Raw genomic sequence first — 18703 nt, 5'->3', positions numbered from 1 at the left:
TGCCCTGCCCTTGCCCTTGCCTTGCTCCAAGAAAGGCTGTGGCTGGTCAGGAGAAGCCAGAGGACAATTTCTGTAGCCAAGGATCCTGCACCTCATCCCTGAGTTGTGATGGGCTTTCCCTCTTTAGCTGGGAGCCCCATCGTGACCTTCCCAGCTCTGGTTGTGTGATAAGGAGAGTGGAATCTGAGATGAAGAACAAGGGGCCCCAAGGAGGAACGCGACCGGTGAAGAGGACAGAAATATTCGCCAAAGATCTTCAGCTGGGTGGACTGGAGGCAATTGAGAACAGTTTTGAAGGTGCAGACAAGCAGGGGTCCGGGGTAGGAGTGCTGATGACAAGGGTAAGGTTGGGGAAGCCGGTTCCCATTGGTCCTTTTCCACCTGCTGCTGCTCTGCGGGGAGGGGCTCCGTGCCCTCTTTCACACAGGTGGGTCCAATTCCAGGATGCCCAGCTGTGCCTTTGAGTGTGTGTGTGTGTGTGTGTGTGTGTTAGAGTTGCAGACGTGGAGGACTACCTGTCATTTCAGAGACGATGGCCTTTTCTGCCGATTAGTTCGGCATAAAAGACAAGACTCTCCCACGGTTCACACTGACCCCCATTTCAAAGGTGGGGAAACGGAGGAGCGGAGGGCAATCCGGGCGAGTCCAGGGGCTGTCCACCCACTCCCGCATCGCAGGGCAGCGTGTATTCGGGAGGGTGGGCTCTAGCGCGGAGCAAAAATACCAGGTGCGGCGGCCATGGGGTCCCGGGTCCCACCGCCGCCACCTCTGCCAGCGCGCGGGTCCTCGCCCTCTAGTCCCGTGGTGGTACGCGACCTCCCGGAGGGCGGAGGGCGCGGGCTGGGGGCGGAGCCTTCTTGTTGTTGTTTCTCCTGGGCACCGCCCCTGAGGGGGGCGCGGACCACGCGGCCCGAGGGCCCGCCTCCCCTCCCCCTCCCCGCCCAGCTCGCCCGCCTCTTTGTATCCAACATCCGGGTTTCCCCGCTGGCTCGGCTCCGCGGCCGCGGCTCAGGAGCCATTTTGGACTCGGTTCAGCTCCCCTCCCCCCACCCCTCCCCCCCGTTCATGGCCCCTCCGGACTCGGCCCCTGCGCCCGGGGCCCGGGCCCAGCCCCGCCGCGCTATGCCTGAGTCGGGCGCGCCCCGGCCCGCGCCCCGCCGCCGCCCCCCGGCCCCCGCGTCGCCCCAGAGCCCGGGCCGTAGCCTACGCCGCCCGCAGCGGCCCTGAGCCCGGCCCCGCCGCCCGGCCCTTGGAGCCTGCACGCTGCCCGGGGACGAAGGCGCAGGAAGCGCGCGGGAAACGAGACCGAAGGAAGAAGCGGGAAGAAGAGCGCAGCCGCCGCTGGGCCCTGCGCGCCCCGGGAGCGCCGCGCGGCCCTGCCCGCGGGCTCCGGGTGTCCGCGGGGCGGCGCCGCGGAACATGACGGCGCCCTGGGCGGCCCTCGCCCTCCTCTGGGGATCGCTGTGCGCGGGTGAGGACGGGGCGCGGCGTGGGGGGCGCGGGGAGGGCGCGCGGGGCCGGTTTCGGGCGCCGCGCGGTGTTTACCAACAAAGGGCGGGCCCGTGGCCTCTTCGCCCCGCCACCTGCACCCAGCTTGCACCTCCCGGGGCGGGGACTGGGGGCGCGCTGGGCGCCGCGCTCTCCAATCTTGAGGGGACGATCTTGTTTGTGCGGCGGCCTGCCGACCCCATGATCGGACCCGGGATCCAGAGCCTTAGGGTCGGGGTTCAGGCTACTCGGGCGCGTGGAAACCAAGGAGAGTGAGAGGAAAACCAAAGCGTGGGGAGGGTGGCCAGATCTAACCTGGGGGTGGCGGGATCGTAGGTGCAGGAGGGGCTGGGGACAGGACTGCGCGACCCTCAGAGCCACTAGGTGTAGCGAAGCGAAGGGGGCTACTTCACACAGCCAGGAGTCCCCTGCACCCCATCCCACCGGCGTCTGTGTTGTGTTCCCCTGAAGGCGGGCCGTTGGCGCCAGCTCCCACCTAAGCCCGCTTTCCCCGCGGCGGCCCCGGGACGCGAGGTGCAGTCACCCGACGGGACCGCTTTGTTCCGGGCTCCTGAGAAGGGAGGTGGGGTGCTAAGAAAAATTAACAGGTGCGTTTGTGCCTTTGGGAAGCACGTGGCGGAGGTGGGTGACCGGCAGGGCTAGAGTTCAGCTCGCGTGCCTGTGGTTGAGAGTGCGTGGGTGCGGGCGTATACACGCGGAGTTCTGCTGGGAAAGCACTTTTCCCCAAGGCCGAAGCAGTGATTTTCCTCTTCTAGCGGTGTTGGGGCGCGCCCAGTTCGGGTTGCGCGCAGGGATGGGCTCCGCACTGCGGTTCGGATGGCTCCAGGTAGCCCTGGGAAGCGTGAGGAGCCGCGCATTGAAGCTCCAGGGAGAAGCCCAGGGAGGTCGGGGCAGTTGGTGCGCGGAAGCGGGGGCGCTGGGTCCTGCGCGTCTTTGTTCCCAGCCCCCATTACACATGCAGCGCGGGTCCCCTGCCGCCCGCGGTGGCAGCAGCGCGGGGCCTGGGAAACCCGTGAAGGGCGGGGCCTAGCGTGCAGGGGCGGGGCAGGGATCCCCGCGCTCCTGCGGGGTTGGCGATGGGGGGGATCTCCATCCCATCCCACCCCCACTCTAGGCCTCCTTTTAATGTAGCTTGCCTTAGTTGTCTACACCCAGAGCAAGTGAGTTGTCTGTGTGGAGTTTGGAGCTGCGTAGTCTGAGCTCAGGGAGGAGAGGATGAAGACCCCGTTATTGTACTTGGGCATAGTGTGGGAGGGGGCCTCACGGCTCTTTTGGAGCCATTTCCTGTGTGGTAGAAGCAAAGTGGTGGTGTTGAACTCGTTGCTCACTCTGCCTTTTAAGTGCTGTTTTGAGATGCTTCTGAAGTGAAAGGGAGGCATTGCTCTCCAGAGGATCGGGTCGCGGAAGTCGACTTAATGCTCACGCATTAGCCCACCTGGCTGCCTAGAAGGTCCCTCTTGAAGGTCCTGTGCTCTTCCAAGCCCCAGCCTGCAGAGGGGACCTTCTTCTATGACAGGACAGCCTCAGACCTGGAACCCTCATCCTAATTCGTCTCCGTTTCATCTCACCAGTCTCATCTCCTCCCTGATGAGGCGGGACAGGGTGGGATTGGGCCCCTGGAAGGACCGTTATTTCCTTCTTTCCCTCCGTTCCCCCCACCTAGCTTGGGCAGTGCTGAGTGGTGTACTCCGCAAAGTGGGGCAGCTGGAGTTAGACTGGAATCCAAGGACCCATGTTCCTGCCCTGAGAGGAAGGTGGGGTCTCTGGGTGTTTCTTGTGGTCACACCAGCCAGTTCTCTGGTGGCCACTGCCCTGACCTGTGAGGTGCTATGGGAAGAGCTGCCCCAAGCCCAAGCAGGGGGAGAGCTGGCACTCCTGTTCCTTTGTTTTCATGGATGCCCTTCCTTCAACTCTTGGCTTGCTGTTCAGCAGTACCCCATCGCTGGCAGCCCACAGTAGGAGGAGGGTCAAGCAGCACTGTCTAACAGAAATACAGCATCAACCATGTATGTAACAAAAGTTTGTGGTAGTCGTGTTAATAAAAGGAAAAAGAAACAGGTGTCTTAGTCAGCTTGGGCTGCTATAAGGACCATAGGCTGGGTGACTTCAATAACAGAATTTGTTTCTCACAGCTCTAGTGTCTGGAAGTACGAGATCAGTGTGCCAGCATGGTAGGATTGTGGTGAGGGCCCTCTTTCTGGCTGGCAGATGGCTGTCTTCTCACTGCATCCTCGAGTGGCCTTTCCTTGGTGTTTGGAGGGCTGGGTAGAGATCATTCTTTCTTCCTCTTCTACTAACCCCAAATTGAGGGCCTTGCCCTCATGAACCAGTCTAACCCTGATTACCTCCCAAAGGCTCCAGCTCCAAATACCATCATATTGGGAGTTAGGGTTTCAACATACGGATTTTGAGGGGACACATAAACATTCAGTTTATACCTCTGAAACTAATAATACACTTAATTATTTGAATTTAATTTATTCATTGAATTAATTGAAGTTAAATGAAAAAATAAAGATTCAGTCTATAACAAGGTGAAATTAACTTTAATGGTATGTTTATTTAGCTAATATATACCAAGTAGTCATTTTACCATGTAATTCGTATTAAAACAGTGAATGAGAAATTTTACATTCTTTTTTTGGGGGGGGGGGGTACTATCATCAAAATCCAGTGTGTATTTTATACTTAGAGAACATGTCAGCTTAGACTTTCCTGATTTCAAGTGCTCAGTAGTCACATTTGGCTAGTGGTTACCATATTGGTTGGTGCAGGTCTAGAAGAAAAGGGGGAATTTACACTATAATAATGGCGCATGGTGCTTGTTACAGGATCTGTGTTCTGTGCCTGGCTCAGTATCGTTGCGAAATAAGTTATTTGGTTCTTGCCTTTCAGTGGACATCCTAGACACAGTTCTGTGTATCTCTTTAGAACTTCCGACATCTGTCTCTGTATTTGGGGTTCAGATTAGGGCCTGTGGGGGTGGGGTGGAGACTTTCTGAGTGAAATGTCAGGAGCCAGGAGGAGGACGTGACTCTTGTCTGTTCCATCAGGAACTGCCAGTGTTGACTGCCCCAAGGTGTCCTCATGGGCTGGCTACTCTCTGATCCACAGATGTTGTCTGTTTCCCCAGGGCAGAAGTGTGTGTGTGATGAGTAAAGTGACCCTCAGGCTTGTTGCAGTGGTGGCTGTCAAGGATGCAGACCACAGAGCCACGGGCTGTTGGTGCCATTCCCCAGGGAAAGGCGTCCTTTGCTCCCTATCCTTGTACCTGCTGGGTACTCCTCGCTGGCTGGCTGGGCTGCTCTTGGGGCGGAGTGGTCACCCTTATCTCTTAGAGGCTCTTCTGAGATGATACGAGAAACTCACCCAGCCTTCTAGGCTCTATAGCTGTGTGAATAAACAAGTCCTGGGACCCCACAGCCTCTCAGAGCTTGGGTGGGCCTCTGGTGTACTACTCTGCAGGGTCTTTCTGGGCATCGAGAATCCCCAAATAGCACCTGGACCTTCCCTGACACCTGACCTCAGGAATTTTCAGAGCCCAGTGAAGAGTGCCCATTTTATGTCATGGACCTGTGTATCATGAACCCCTCTGAGAATCTGATGAAAGCTGTGGCCTCTTCCCCCAGGAAAATACAAATAAAGAGAGAGAAAGCATGTGTGCATGAGAGCCAGCACATGCCATTGTACGTGCACACTTGCTGTTTTGCACTGATAGCAGGAGCCGTGTAGCGCCCTGGATTGGACTCTGTGAAGTCCTAGCTGCCCTCCACACAGCCAGTGTACCAGTCCTGGGGGGCAGCTGGTTCCCTTGGGGGGGGGGCGGTGCACTGGGCTTGTTCCCACATTGCTTCTAACCACTGGACAGGACTCCTTTACTTCTGCCTTTTGTGATCCCTGTGTAGTGTGTACATTCTAGCCCTGCTCTCCTCCTTTTTCTCCTCCTCCAGGCAGCCCTCCCTTGAGCGCCTATGCGTTCAGCCCATTCCTGGGAGCTCAGGGTAGTGCAGTTGGGGACCAAGGGACATCAGGTTAAGAGTTAAGATTCACCTGTTGATAACTGGCCTGTTACTGTGGATGGACATTTGGGGGCTATGAGGAGGAGGTGGTGTGGGGAATACTTTTGAGAATGACACTGGATAGACAACTCTCAGGCAGGGTCCTGGCTGGGTAGACCTCATTCTGGGACAGGGTTTCTCAGTCTTTTTTTTTTTTTTTTAAGATTTTATTTATTTATTTAACAGAGATAGGGACAGCCAGCGAGAGAGGGAACACAGCAGGGGGAGTGGGAGAGGAAGAAGCAGGCTCATAGTGGAGGAGCCTGATGTGGGGCTCGATCCCATAACGCCGGGATCATGCCCTGAGCCGAAGGCAGACGCTTAACCACTGTGCCACCCAGGCGCCCCAGGATTTCTCAGTCTTGACACTCTGGACAGTCTGGACCCCATGATTCTTTGTTGTGTGTGTGTTTGGGAGGTGGCAGGGAGACCTGTCTTGTGCTTTGTAAGATGTTTAGCACCATCCCTGCCTCTGTCCATTAACTGTTAGTAACACTTCTAATTGTGACAACAGAAATGGCATGAGTGGAGGGGTTGCAAATCACCTGAGGTTGAGAACCTCCGATCTAGAATGTTCCCGTGCTTTAAAGAGACAGTTGTGGGAGGTGGGGTTATAGCTGATGCCCACAGCACCCCACCTTCCCCGATTCTGGGTGGGAGGTTGGAGTCTCCTCAAAGCCTGGGAGATCCCTGCTTGCTCAACCTGCTCGGCCTTGAGAGTTTGATTGGAAATGAGCGGTTCAGGAGTACCTCGGCCAGCCAGTGAGGAGAATCCTGGCGTCCTTGAGTTTTCCCAGAAGCGGTTCGGGTTTCAGGGAGGTGGCGGCCGTGGGTGGCCGGGCAGCCTGCCTGCCCGCACCCGCCCACCCGCTTCTGCCCGCCGCCTTGAGCTTTTGCACGGGGCCTCGCCCTCCCACTCGCGCAGAATGTCAGGCAGTGCGTGTTGCTGGGGCCGCCGCGCCGCCTGGAACCCGGGGGCCGCCGGCCCGGGAGCCGCCCGAGCTGCAGCTGGGAGCTGAGGCTGGCCAGAGCAGCGCTGGGGCTGCAGCAGGACGCGGGCATGCCCCTGCCCTCGAGCAGGCAGGCCACCTGGCGCCCCGCCGAGCCTGGGGACGCCAGCGCAGGGGGGCAGCCTCTCCCCCGAGGTACGGGTGCAGGCCTCCACCCTGGCCTCTGGGAGTCTGCCGGCAGGGTCCGGGAGGTGGGGTGGGCAGCACAGGCGCCAGCACTGGTGGCCCTCACCCAGGGGGTTGGTCTCTCTGGGAGCGTGTGTTGGGCTTGGCAGGCGGGCAGCCCCGCATCTGTACTACTCCACTCTGGGATCTGTCAGGGAGGGCTTTCTGGGGGGCTTTTCTCTGATCTCGAGCTCAGCAAGGCACAGCTTGCCGCACTGGGACCTGACTGTAGACTGGACTCTTAGGGTGGGAAGTTGGAGTCCCCAACGCTTGCGTTTCCAAGTTCTCCACACCACTGGTATGTCCAGTGTTTATTTTAAAGGGCTTCTTACTGGGGTTGAGATTTATGGTTCCGTCTTGTTGCCTTCTCGGAATTCTTTATATTCTTTCCTTACCACCCATTCAGTCACCAATTCTTTTTTCTGGAATAGACACCCACCCCCTTGGGGTTTACTTTTTTTGGTCAATCTCCATCAGACTTGGGCTCACCCCAGACCAGAGGTGCTTGTTTCCTGAGGACCTGGTGGCGCCACTCCTGGATGCCCAAGTTGGGGGTGGGGATGGGGATGGGGGAGAGGAGATGGCCGCTGCCTTCTTTTGAATCTCTGTTGTAAGTTTCTCAGTGACGTCTATGTCTGATGGGCTGGAAACCAACTGATGATAGGGGCTGGGGGTGAGCTGTGCCTCTTCCTGGCCCAGGCTCAGTCATGGCTTCCCTCCTTTGAACAGCCCCATGCTTCGCCCTGGTTATCCCAGTCTTGCATGTGCTTTTTCAGACTCGGGCTGGCAGCCCATGTTCACTCATGGACATGTGGTTATTGGGAGCAGGTGTTGGAAAGGAAGCCTGTGCCACTGGGCAGATGTGTGGCCCTCCTCCCAGGGGACCTTCTCTAGGGGCCTGGCCTGCCACACAATGGGACTTCTCTTCTCTGGTTAGCTTTTGGGCCGGAGCAGAGGTGTTTTGTGAGGTGAGCTCATGTTCTTGTTTGCAAATGTTCCTCTGCTGACTATTTCAGTTCCACTCTGACAACCAAGGAGGCTAAAATTAGTTCTGGGGAAGGAAAAGGAAGGCTGGTTGGAAAACCAAGCCCTTGGCTGGAGGGTGGAGAAGGTTGCTTCCCGGAGTTTGTGGTCAAGCATTTCGGAAGATGTGACCAGACCAGCTGTTGTCTGTCCATCCAAGGAGAGGGTGGGGCCCCTGCTTGCCTCCTAGACCTGAACCAATGGAGATGTGAGGCTGACTTGGAACCTGACTCTCTTGAGTGCTGATGTCAGCATGTTTTTTTCTTCTGGCTTGTGTGGTGGTGCACAGTGTTTTCAGGTATGAGGACAATGCCTTTTAAAGTCTAATGTCATTGACAACCCTCCTTCCACCTCCCGCCCTCCCCCATTGATTGAGAAAGCATGCATGAGTTATCAGAGCCCTGGGCTGATAGCCCAGGGTTTAGAAACCCATGTACTTTTATGTACTTTTTGGGAATTTCCTTGTCACCCAAGTTTTGACGTTGCCTTCAGGTGCTCAATAATCAGGCAGACCAGGGCCTGACTTAGAACTGGCTTGGGTGGGAAGTGGGTTAGAGAGGAGCCCTGTGGCTCTTACCTCATACAGAGGTCTGCCTTTCTGCCTGAGAACCTGGGGATCAGGGTTCATCTGCTCTGGGGCTTAGAAATAGAGGGGCAGAGAAGTTACAGAGGTGAATTCTACTTTCCCTCCCACCGGCCTGGCCCCTCCGGTGAACCTCTCATCTGAGAGTGGGTTCTGCAGGGCCACTCGGGAAGGAGAACTAGGACAATGCAGTCCTGCCTCCCCTGCCCTGAAAAACAACTCCCAAACCTCCCTTTACCCAGGGGTCTCCTGGTTAGGCACCCTGGGTGTAGCTGGGGGAGTACAAGTCACTTTGGCCATAGCTTCTTTTCCCATTTAAAATTTTACCAATTTTTAGTTTTACAAGTAATACACATACATTCATCTACAGAAAATTAGACGTTACAGATAAAACCAGGGCCCTTTACCACCTCTGGTCCCCATCTGAGTCCTTCTACACATTTTATCTGTGCATCTGTGGAAGTACTTAGAGAAATAGGATTTATTAAATTAAAATGGTATTGCTCCTTTTCAAACATTTAATGGGGTATAAAATACGTGTAGAACAGTGTAATTATCATAAATGACAGCTTGATAAATTTTCGTGAACTAAATATGCCCATGTAATCAGCATCTAGATCGAGAATCAGAAATTGACCAGCCCCTATCCTACCAAGCCGTTTCTTGCTCCCTTCCATTCTCTACCCCTACATCCCTAAGGGTAATCACCATCCTGACTTTGCACAGTACACATTATTTGTGCCTGTTTTTGTGCTTTATATGAGTGGAATCTAACAGTGTGAACTGTTTTGTGTCCATCTTTTGCTCACCATGTTTGTGACTTAACATCTGTATTGTTGCATGTCATGGCTTTTAAATTCAGAGATATGTTTTGTCAGTCTTTCTCATACTGATTTTCTGATTGTATACAGTTTATGCAGATTGATTCTCAAGGATAGATGACAAGAGGAATTTCTGGGTCATAGTATATATATTTTTTATTTTTTAAAGATTGATTTATTTAAGTTATCTCTATACCAAATGTGGGATTTGAACTCACAGCCTTCACATTAAGAGTTTCGTGCTGTACTGACTGAAACAGCCAGGCACCCCAGGCATGCATATTTTAAATTTTAGTAGGTACGGAGAAATGGCTATACTATTTTTCCCCCCACAAGGCTACCCAGGTGATGGCAGTGGGGGCAAAAGCTGGGTGAGATGGCACATGGCCCTCTGCAGCATATGTGAGCCTCTCCTCCCTCTCCAAAAGTACTAGATTGCAGAGGTTGGAAATAGCCCACTTCACGAAGGTCTAGTGTCTGATGAGAGCCAGGGAGGCTCCTTCCTGTGTCTGAGCCTCCTGGTTACTATGTTGATAAAGGAGAGGTAGCAATAGACTTGCCAGTAAATGCTGGTCTGGGTTTGGGATGACTGTGCATGTGTGTGTCTGTGTGAGCTCACTAGCCGTGCTTTCTACCCCTCCACCTTCCAGAGAGGCTGTGGCACTTGCTGAAGGTTGTGAGGAGCTGTGCGTAACAGGGCACCACCATTGGTGACCCCAGTGCATTTGACAAGGTTGTAGAATGGCAGGATCCTGAGTTCACATGTGGTGATGATGGTGGTGGCGGTATAGGAGACACATGCAGAAGAATTATTTTAGAATCTGGTGAGAAGCTTCTCACGACAGAAGGGGCTCTGGTGAGCTTCACTTTCCTGTCTGAGCATGTGTGGTGTTTCCTTGTATAACTTTCTGCCACAGTTGGCCACTGAACTAGGGAAGATAGTTCAAGATGACTTGTTCTCCAGAGCCTGTGCTTTCCTAGTCTCCTTCTTCAGCATGCTATCTGCTGTTTCACTGCTCTTTCACTGGGATTCTTCGTGTAAGCCCACTTGTCAGGCTCTGCGTGTGGATTTAGGTGACAGTGGATTTATGGTACTATTTCTAGGATGAATGATGTCCCAATCAGCTTTCCCACATGGTACAGGTGATGTGCACTGTCTGTGCTTAGATAGGGCCGCCATAGAATGGATAGCTTTGAAGTACCGCAGACTGGGTGGCTTCAATAACAGAAATGTATTTTCTGAGTTCTGGAGGCTGGAAGTCCTCCTCAGGGTGCCAGCAGGGTTGGTTTCCGGTGAGGACTTTCTCTTTGGCTTGCACATAGCTGCCTACTTACTGTGTCCTCACGTGGTCTTTTGTCTGTGTGTGCATACACTCCTGGTGTCTTTTCCTCTTCATCTAAGGACACCAGTCCTTTTGGGTTAGGGCCCCACCCTTATAACCTAATTTGACCTTAATTACCTCTTAAAAGGCTTTATCTTCCAGTACAGTCACATTGGGAGTTAAGAATTTTGGGGAGACACAATTCAGTCCCTAATAGTCTGAAATAATAAAATTGGTTGTAAGGGAATTCTGTTTCCCTCTTGAGTTAACATTTCGGAATGGAGGTTACTTTTTTCAGGCCTCTGCCCCTGGGGTCAAATTAAACACTTCCATGGATGGGCTTATCTACACAGATGATTTCAGTTTCTGTATATGTGTAGAGGTCTCCCCTTTGGGTTATATGTGTTCCTGAAAATAGTCTAAAAGTTGGGTGAAAAGTAGATACGGAGGCTTCCTCTTTTGATGACCAGGACCAGCTCTTTTTCTGAAGGCATCTGGAAGAGATGGACAGATTGAGGAAACATCTCTGGCTGAAAGCATTGTACAGCTAAGAGGATAGTGAGGACCTACCAGGTCAGGATCTGTGTGAACAGAGGCTCTGGGTGGTGACTTTGATGTTTGAGTCTCTTCTTAGCCCTTCCATATGGGCAACCGAGAGGGTTGCATTGGCATTTGATAGCCTTGTGGTGCTAGGAAGACAGAGATTGGAGTTTTCAACAGAGGGCAGGTATGGTGAACCCCTCCTTTTGAGTTGGAACCCCAAAGAATTGGGGGCAAGGGGAACCAAAAGAAGACAAAGCTAAAGCAGATTTAAGAAGTTCTGGAATTAATGGTGCCCTTAGCTGCCGGCCAGAAGCACATGTAACATCATTACAGGAATATAACATCATTGTAGGCCTCAAATTATTTTACAAACAATTTTGCACATATCATTACTGGGTGTTCATGATAATTTTAAATAAATAGCCATCAGAAACATCACAGCTGAAGCAAACCTGGGTGAGCTCCAGACGGGAGTTATATGCATATTGAAAAATAGTGCTTGCTATGATCAAGGAAATGAAAGTGGGGATTTCAGTAGAAAGCTGGAAAAATATATAAGAGCTAAATGAAAAATCTGTTATAGATCTGCATTGTACAGGCACAGAAATTAAGAACTCAATAGATGATTGTATCAGGAGATTAAGAAAACTAAAAAGAGAATTAGTGAACGGGAAGATAGATCAGAAGATAATATACAGACTAAGCCTTGGAAGGGGAAAAATATAATACAGAAGAAAGGGAAAGATACAGACAGGACGAAGTGAGAAGGTCTAAGATCCATGTAATTAGAGCCCCAGAAATGCCCGGGAAATAAAAGACAGGCGCAGAAGAGGTAATAGTTGAGAACTTTGCAAAATGAATGAAAGGCATCAAGCCACAGATTGAAGATGCTCTGTGAACCTAGATAAGATAAATAAAAATTCCACACCTATTCTTATTCCAGCCAAACTTCTGAATACCAAGGAGAGAATCTTAAAAAGCAGCCAGAGAAAAAAGGCATATTTACAGTCAAAAGAGTAATGGTTATATTGACATCTGACTTCTCAGAAACAGTGGAAGCCAGAGGACAATGGAATGATAGCTTTAAATGCTAAAAGAAATTATTGTCAACCTAAACTTCTATATCAAGTGAATCTGTCTTTCAAGAATGAAGGTATTGGGGTGCCTGAGTGGCTCAGTTGGTTAAGTGTCTGACTCTTCATTTCTGCGCAGGTCGTGATCTCAGGGTTGTGAGATTGAGCCCCATGTTGGGCTCCATGCTCAGCAGGGAATCTGCTTGAGATTCTCTCTCTCTCTGTCTCTCTGCCCTTCCTCCCCACTCTCTCTCCCTCTCTCTCTTTAAAATAAATACATAAATCTTAAAAAAAAAGAATGAAGGTATCAAGCAAAGAGGGTTTTCTTCAGGCAGAAGGTAGATCGTCTAAATGGGAGGTCAGACATGCAGAAAAGAATGAAGAACATTGAAAATGATATGCATTTGGACATGAAAGAAGTGTGTTATTGAGTTTGAAATACATATAAAAACAGCACATGACAATGCTATATGTGAGGGTGGAGTGAAAATAGAATTTAATTGTTCTAAAAGTTCTTACATTGGCCACCAAGAGGATAATATTACCTAATAATGTTAGCTTTTGATAATTCAAGGAAGCATGCTGTAATCTGTAGGGTAATCACTAAAGGATAGAAAGGATGATAACTTTCAAGCTAAGAAGGGGGACAAATGGAATAATAGAGAATTCACAAATGAAAAGAAAGCAATAAAAGTGAGATAAGGGAACATAGAGCAGGAGAGATAAATAGAACTAACATCCCTAATGAATACAAGATGCAAAAGTCTTTAAAACATTCACAAATAGACTCCAGCAATATGTAAAAAAAATATTTATCATGACCAAGTGTTTTAATCTCAGAAATGCATAATTGGTTTAATAATTGAAAATCTAATCTGCCATGTTAACAGAGCAAAAAAACCCATAGGATTATCTCAGTAGATGCAGAAAAAGCCTGTAGGGTTTAATCTTAAATCCTCAGAGTAAAACAATTTGGAAATGCAAAGGAGTAAAGAAGACTCAAGGCTGTTAAACAAAAAGAGCAACTTGTGCCTACTGGATTTCAGGATTCATTGTAAAGCTATAGTAATTAAAATGGGAAGCTTCTGGGGCACCTGGGTGGCTCAGTCAGTTAAGCATCTGCCTTGAGCTCAGGTAGTGATCTGGGGGTCCTGGGATCGAGCCCTGTGTCAGACTCCCTGCTTGGAAGAGAGTTTGCTTCTCTCTCTTCCTCTGCTCCTCCCCCCTGCTCACATTCTCTAATAAATAAAATCTTGAAAAAAATAAAATGGGAAGCTTTTGGTGCTAGATAGCCAAATAGACAATGGAATAGAATAGAAAGTCCAGAAATATATTCATGCCTATATGGATGCTTAATTTAAGACAAAGAAGAAACACAGAAGTTGGAAAATGGACAGCTTTCCCATAAGAGTCAAAGCATTTCAGTTCTTTTGAACTGATATTTCAGAGGTGTGAAAAATTGTTTCAATATTGGGAAGTGGTACTAGTTGATGGGGCTTCAGCAGGGGAATAAATCATCCATTTTTGTGTCTTAGTGTTATAAAATTTCATCTTAACCACTCTAGATATGTTGACTTGGTATATTTATTTCCATTCATTTCAGATTATTCAGTTTTAGAATTTCCATCTGGTTCCTATTGTAAGTTTTATTTCTTTGCTGATATATCCTATCAGCCTTCATTGGAATGTGTTTTCCTTTACTTTCTTGAACATGTACTTCTGATGATTACTTTAAAATCTTTGCTAATTCCAACATCTGATCATCTTAAAATTTGTCTCCAGTGATTATTCTCTTGAATATGAGATATATTTACCTATTTTTCATATAATCTTGGATTATATCTATTGTAGAGGCTCTGAATTCTGTTATGTTTCTCTTAAAAGCACTGCTTGTTTTGAGTTTGTTTTGTTGGTGTTTTTTTTTTTGTGTTTGTTTTTGTTTCTTTGGTTTTCGAGTCAGCAGATAGTTATATTGGCTGAATTCATAAACTCTTCTGTGGTGTGTAGCTGCTGAAATGTCTGCTTATTTGATTGCTTGAAGTGTGATTGGTGCCTGTGTAGTTAAAGATCAGCCCACAGTATGAACAGAGTTCCATGTAGACTCTGGCTCCTATCCTGGTCTGGCTGTCACCCTGTATCTCCTTTGCTCTTCATCTTTGAGATACCTGTCACTGTCTCTTATGTTGCATCTCTGGATTTTTGTGTCCTTGTTGTATGTTCTTTTTTTGTTTGCTTCCTCATTTTGATGGAGCATATATATCCTCTAGTACCTTTTGAGAAAGGGTGTATAGGAGGTATGTTTTCGTAATCTTACTTTTCTCTCTTCTCCCTTCACATTTCATTAATAGTTAACTGGGTATGAGCTTATAAATAGGAAATCTTTTCCCCTCCAAATTGTGAAGCACTGTCCCATTATAGTCTAGCTTCCAAGTATTATTGGCTGCAGAAAGTTCAAAGTCATTCTGATTCCTAATTTTTTATAGGTGACATTTCTCTCTTGATAGACATTTGTTGTGGGATATATTCTTGTCCCCACTGTGGTGAAATTTCACAGTGATGGTCCTTGCTGGGGGGCCTGTTTTCATCCACTATTCTGGTCTTTGATTTCTTCCCTTTTGTTTTCTCCTTCTGGAACTCCTGTTATTTAGATGTTGAACTTCCTGGATTGGGCCTCTAGATTCCTGTTCTTTTCTTTCTTATTTTCTGTATCCTTGTGTGTTTACTTGATTTTGTTTGTGAGATTATGTTATCTTTTAATCCTCTGTTGATTTGCATTTCTGCCGTTAGATTTATATATATCTTTTTTTTTTTTTTTTAATTCCTGAGAGCTCTTTCATTCTCTGGTCTTTTAACAATGCCATTCTATTTATTTTTCATGGGTACATGATAGAATTTTTGAAGTTATCTTCTCCCTATATAATCTCCGTTGGGTTCTTTCCCCCCCCCCCTGCCTGTTTTTATCTCTTTCAGGTAAGTGTCTTTCCTAGACCTGTTCATATTTAAGTATGGACCTGAATACTAATTGAAAGCTCTGAGCTCGTGAGTGGAACCTGCCAACTGTAGGATGATCTCATGGGGTGGTTTTTGAAGCTAGTCAGATTCTCCTGAGAAGTATCTTCCGCTTTCTGTTTGGGAATTGGTGGGGGAGGTTAGTTGTAGGCCTGGCTGCCAACGTCCTGGGAGCCACGGTGGGAGGAGAGCTGGAGTTTCTGTGTTTCATATATTATTCTGTATTCTTCCAGTATGGTACCTGTACCCTCAGATTTTCACACTGCTCTTTATTCTGAGGCTCTTTATTTTATCTTCTTTAGAAAATGACCTACTCTCTGCTGGGTTGGGGGAGGCAGCCCCCAGCCATGGTGAGTAGTAGTGAGCTCTGAGGATTTGGCCAGCCTTTCTGTCTTTGGACTCATCTTCACCCTACTCTTCCAGAGACATCTGGTGCCACAATTTCCTGAGTTTTGGAGGATCCTCTGGTGGAAATCGTGTTGCTTTTCATCTTTCTCCACAGCCAACTCATGAGTCTGTGTGTTTACTGACCACTTGTGTATCTGCTTTCCAGCTTCAGAATTTCATTTCTGTGGTTCTTTCCTGTTCTTTTTGTCCTTATGGGTTTATGCTTTAAAAACTTATCTGTGTGAGGTTTTTATGAAATTACAGGAGGTAGCTAAAGTACTATTTGTGTATAATCCTAACCTTTACCTGGAAGCTCTCTCTTTAGTATTCTTCAGAAATGATGGGGCCTGGAGAAAGGCATGATTCCAGAGGATGGCCCGGGACCCACACTTCGTTCTGTGGGAGGATGGTGCCAGGGACTTGTTTACAGAGTCGAAGTTGGAAGTGAATTGAGGTGATCTGGCTTGATTCCTTGTTCCTAGGCTGGGCTGGTGAGGGCATATAGAGCTCTTCCTGGCACCCTTGGGAATGCTTTTGGACTTACGTTTCAGCAATCATAGTGAAATAGTAAAACAGCTGATATATCTCCTCAGGCAAGACATGTAGAGATGCTGCATAAGATATGAGAAATATCCTTTTAAAATGGATATGCATAGCTGCATATATAAGAAAGTAAGGGAGAAGCAAGAGAAGGCTGGAAATTAGAACTGTATACCTCCACGAGCTAAAGTTGTTGATTCCCAGGGGGACTCTGCCTCTCTCCCTAATTTGGTGGTGTAGGTTTAGTGGCAGTGTGTAAGGCATGAGAGATAAGGTATGAAATTGAGACTGAGGCCCTCATATGATAAAACTTCCATAGGATTATACCTTCAGTGAAAGTATGTACTAGAAGAAACATCCTTTTGCTGACAAAGGGAGTATATAATGAAGTTGTCTTGGCTCAGGTTGATAGGGAGGCAGATAGTTTCTCTTGAGAATTTATAACCATGGGTCTGTGCTTACATGAGATTGGAGTTGAAGTTTATACCAGCTAGTTAGTGTTCTCTGGGAAACTTGAAGTTGAGAAATTAAAGTGATTCCAAATTGATGATGTCCTAGAAAGTTTGGCAGAAGCAAAAACATAAATTATCTCTGGAACGTTGCCCTCTCAAACTTGGCCTTAGAGTATTCTCACAGAAGAGGCCTGATGAACATAAGCTCTGTATCCAAAAACAGAATCCAAAATTCTGAGAATCCTAAATTCCAAACACACAAGGAAACAAGATACTGTGAGTAAAAAATCATCAGAATAACAGGTGGCAGAAATAAATGTTCAAGAAATTAAATTATGGAATTATAAAATAGGGGTTTGGAAGTATGACAGAAGTATCAAAATCAACCAAGAAATTTAAAAAAAAATAGAACTTCTGGAAATGAAAAAATGGGTTAGTTGTATTTATAAATTAAGTAGAAGAGCTAAACAGCAAATTAGACACAACTAAAGAGAGAATTAATAAATTGGAAGTTAGGCCATATGGAATTATCCATAATGGTGCCTAGACACAGAATTGGAAAATATAAAGGCAGGGTTAAAATACTGGATAGAATGAAAAAGAGTAATATACTTTATTTTTAAAAGACTTTATTTATTTGAGAGAGAGAGAGAGAGAGAGAGCATGCACGAGCAGGGGGAAGGGCAGAGGGCGAGGGAGAAGCAGACTCCCCACTGAGCAGGGAGCCTAATATGGGACTCGATCTCAGTACCCTGGGATCATGACCCGAGCCGAAGGCAGACACTTAACTGACTGAGCCACCCAGGTGCCCCAAGTCTAATATACTTTAATAGGAATTTCAGAATCATAGAATAGGGAGATGCAATACTCAGATTGATAAAAAGCCAGGAATTGTTCAGAATTGATAATAGAGGTGAATCATTGGATAAAAAGCATATTTTTCCAAGCAGTGTAAATAAACTTAAACGCATACTTAGACACAAAGCTCATAGTGAAACTGCAAAGAGATGATCTAAGAAAGTAGCCAAAGAGAAAAGACAGAGTAGCTACAAAGTTAAAATAATAACAGACTTTTCAGCAATAATAGTCGAAACCAGAAGACTGTGGAATAATATTTTCAAAATGACAAGAGAAAATAACCCAGACTAAAAGTTTATGTTCTTTTAAACTGTCAATTGGGAAACAGGGCAAAATAGCATTTTCAGAAAAGCCAACAAAAGCTTCTCTACCAAAGATCGTTACTGAAGGAGGATATTCTTTTGGAAGGACAGTGGTCCCAGAAGGAAGAGCAGAGATACAGGGTTGGCTGAGCAGATGAACCGATGAGTGTACGGACAAATAAGAAGATACTAAGTGTATTCAACACATATCCTGTCTGCTTTGGGAGGCAGATAGGAAGAACAACGACAGCAGATTAAATATTTAACACCAATATTACATTAAACTAATTAAGTGTGGTTGGAAAGAGGTAATTGGGGCTAAAACCTCATAGGTTAAGTTCCTATGAGGGATGGTAGAGATGTTGATTAACTTTAGGTTTTTAGCACAAATAGTACATATTGAAGTTTAAAGACTAGCTTGTCATAGAATACATAGAGAGTGCATTACTTCCAGACCAGAGTGGCTGAAATGTGGAATTAAAAAAAGATAATCCAAAGGTGGTAGTAATAGAGAAGAAACAAATGTAAACATAGCAGTCACCATGAATGTAATGGGACTCAATTTTAGGTCAAAGACAGTGTAAATTGAACTGGAAGAAAAAGATAAAGATTTAAAATAAAAGAAAGAGATAAATTCAGAAAATACCACAAAATGTTGTATACCTATGTTAGCATCAGATCAAAGAGCCTTTTTGGTGAAGAGCAAATGAACAAATGAAGAGGGCTACTATATGGTTAGAGAAGTTTTATTAACAAGAATATATAAAGAATTTATACAACTCCTGGGAAAAGCAACCCCGCAGAAAAATGGGAAAGGATGTGAACAGGCATTTCTCAGAAATAGAGGTTAATAAGCACAGAAGGGTGATCAGTTTCACAAATAATCAGGAACTGGGGATCAAGACTGTCCTACACTGTTTCATACTGACTAGGTGAGCAAGTATCAGGGGTGAGGGTGTGGCTCAGTGGGGCTGTAGTCTTCTGGGAACATAAATTGGTACATCCAAATGGGTACTTTGGAGAAAAGTTTGACAGTCTCTTGTGAGTT

At 47.6% G+C, this 18703-nt stretch overlaps 1 protein-coding gene across 3 annotated transcripts in view; it reads left to right on the top strand.

Moving 5' to 3' along the window:
• The first annotated feature begins 1176 nt into the window (after nt 1-1176).
• Nucleotides 1177-18703, top strand: part of ACVR2B (activin A receptor type 2B) — a 40207-nt gene continuing 22680 nt past the window's right edge. The window contains exon 1 of one of the 3 annotated variants that reach the window (XM_026496741.4): nt 1177-1471. In XM_026496741.4, the coding sequence (XP_026352526.1) occupies nt 1420-1471 (52 nt within the window). In that variant the 5' untranslated portion in view covers nt 1177-1419. Of the gene's footprint in view, nt 1472-5788; nt 6713-18703 lie in introns of those variants that run through there. The other 2 variants (XM_057315989.1, XM_044383306.3) reach the window with 2 other exon arrangements.

Source organism: Ursus arctos, unplaced genomic scaffold (assembly GCF_023065955.2).
Source record: "Ursus arctos isolate Adak ecotype North America unplaced genomic scaffold, UrsArc2.0 scaffold_20, whole genome shotgun sequence".
NCBI classification, from domain to species: Eukaryota; Metazoa; Chordata; class Mammalia; order Carnivora; family Ursidae; genus Ursus; species Ursus arctos.
This window is presented reverse-complemented; position numbering and strand designations above follow the sequence as displayed.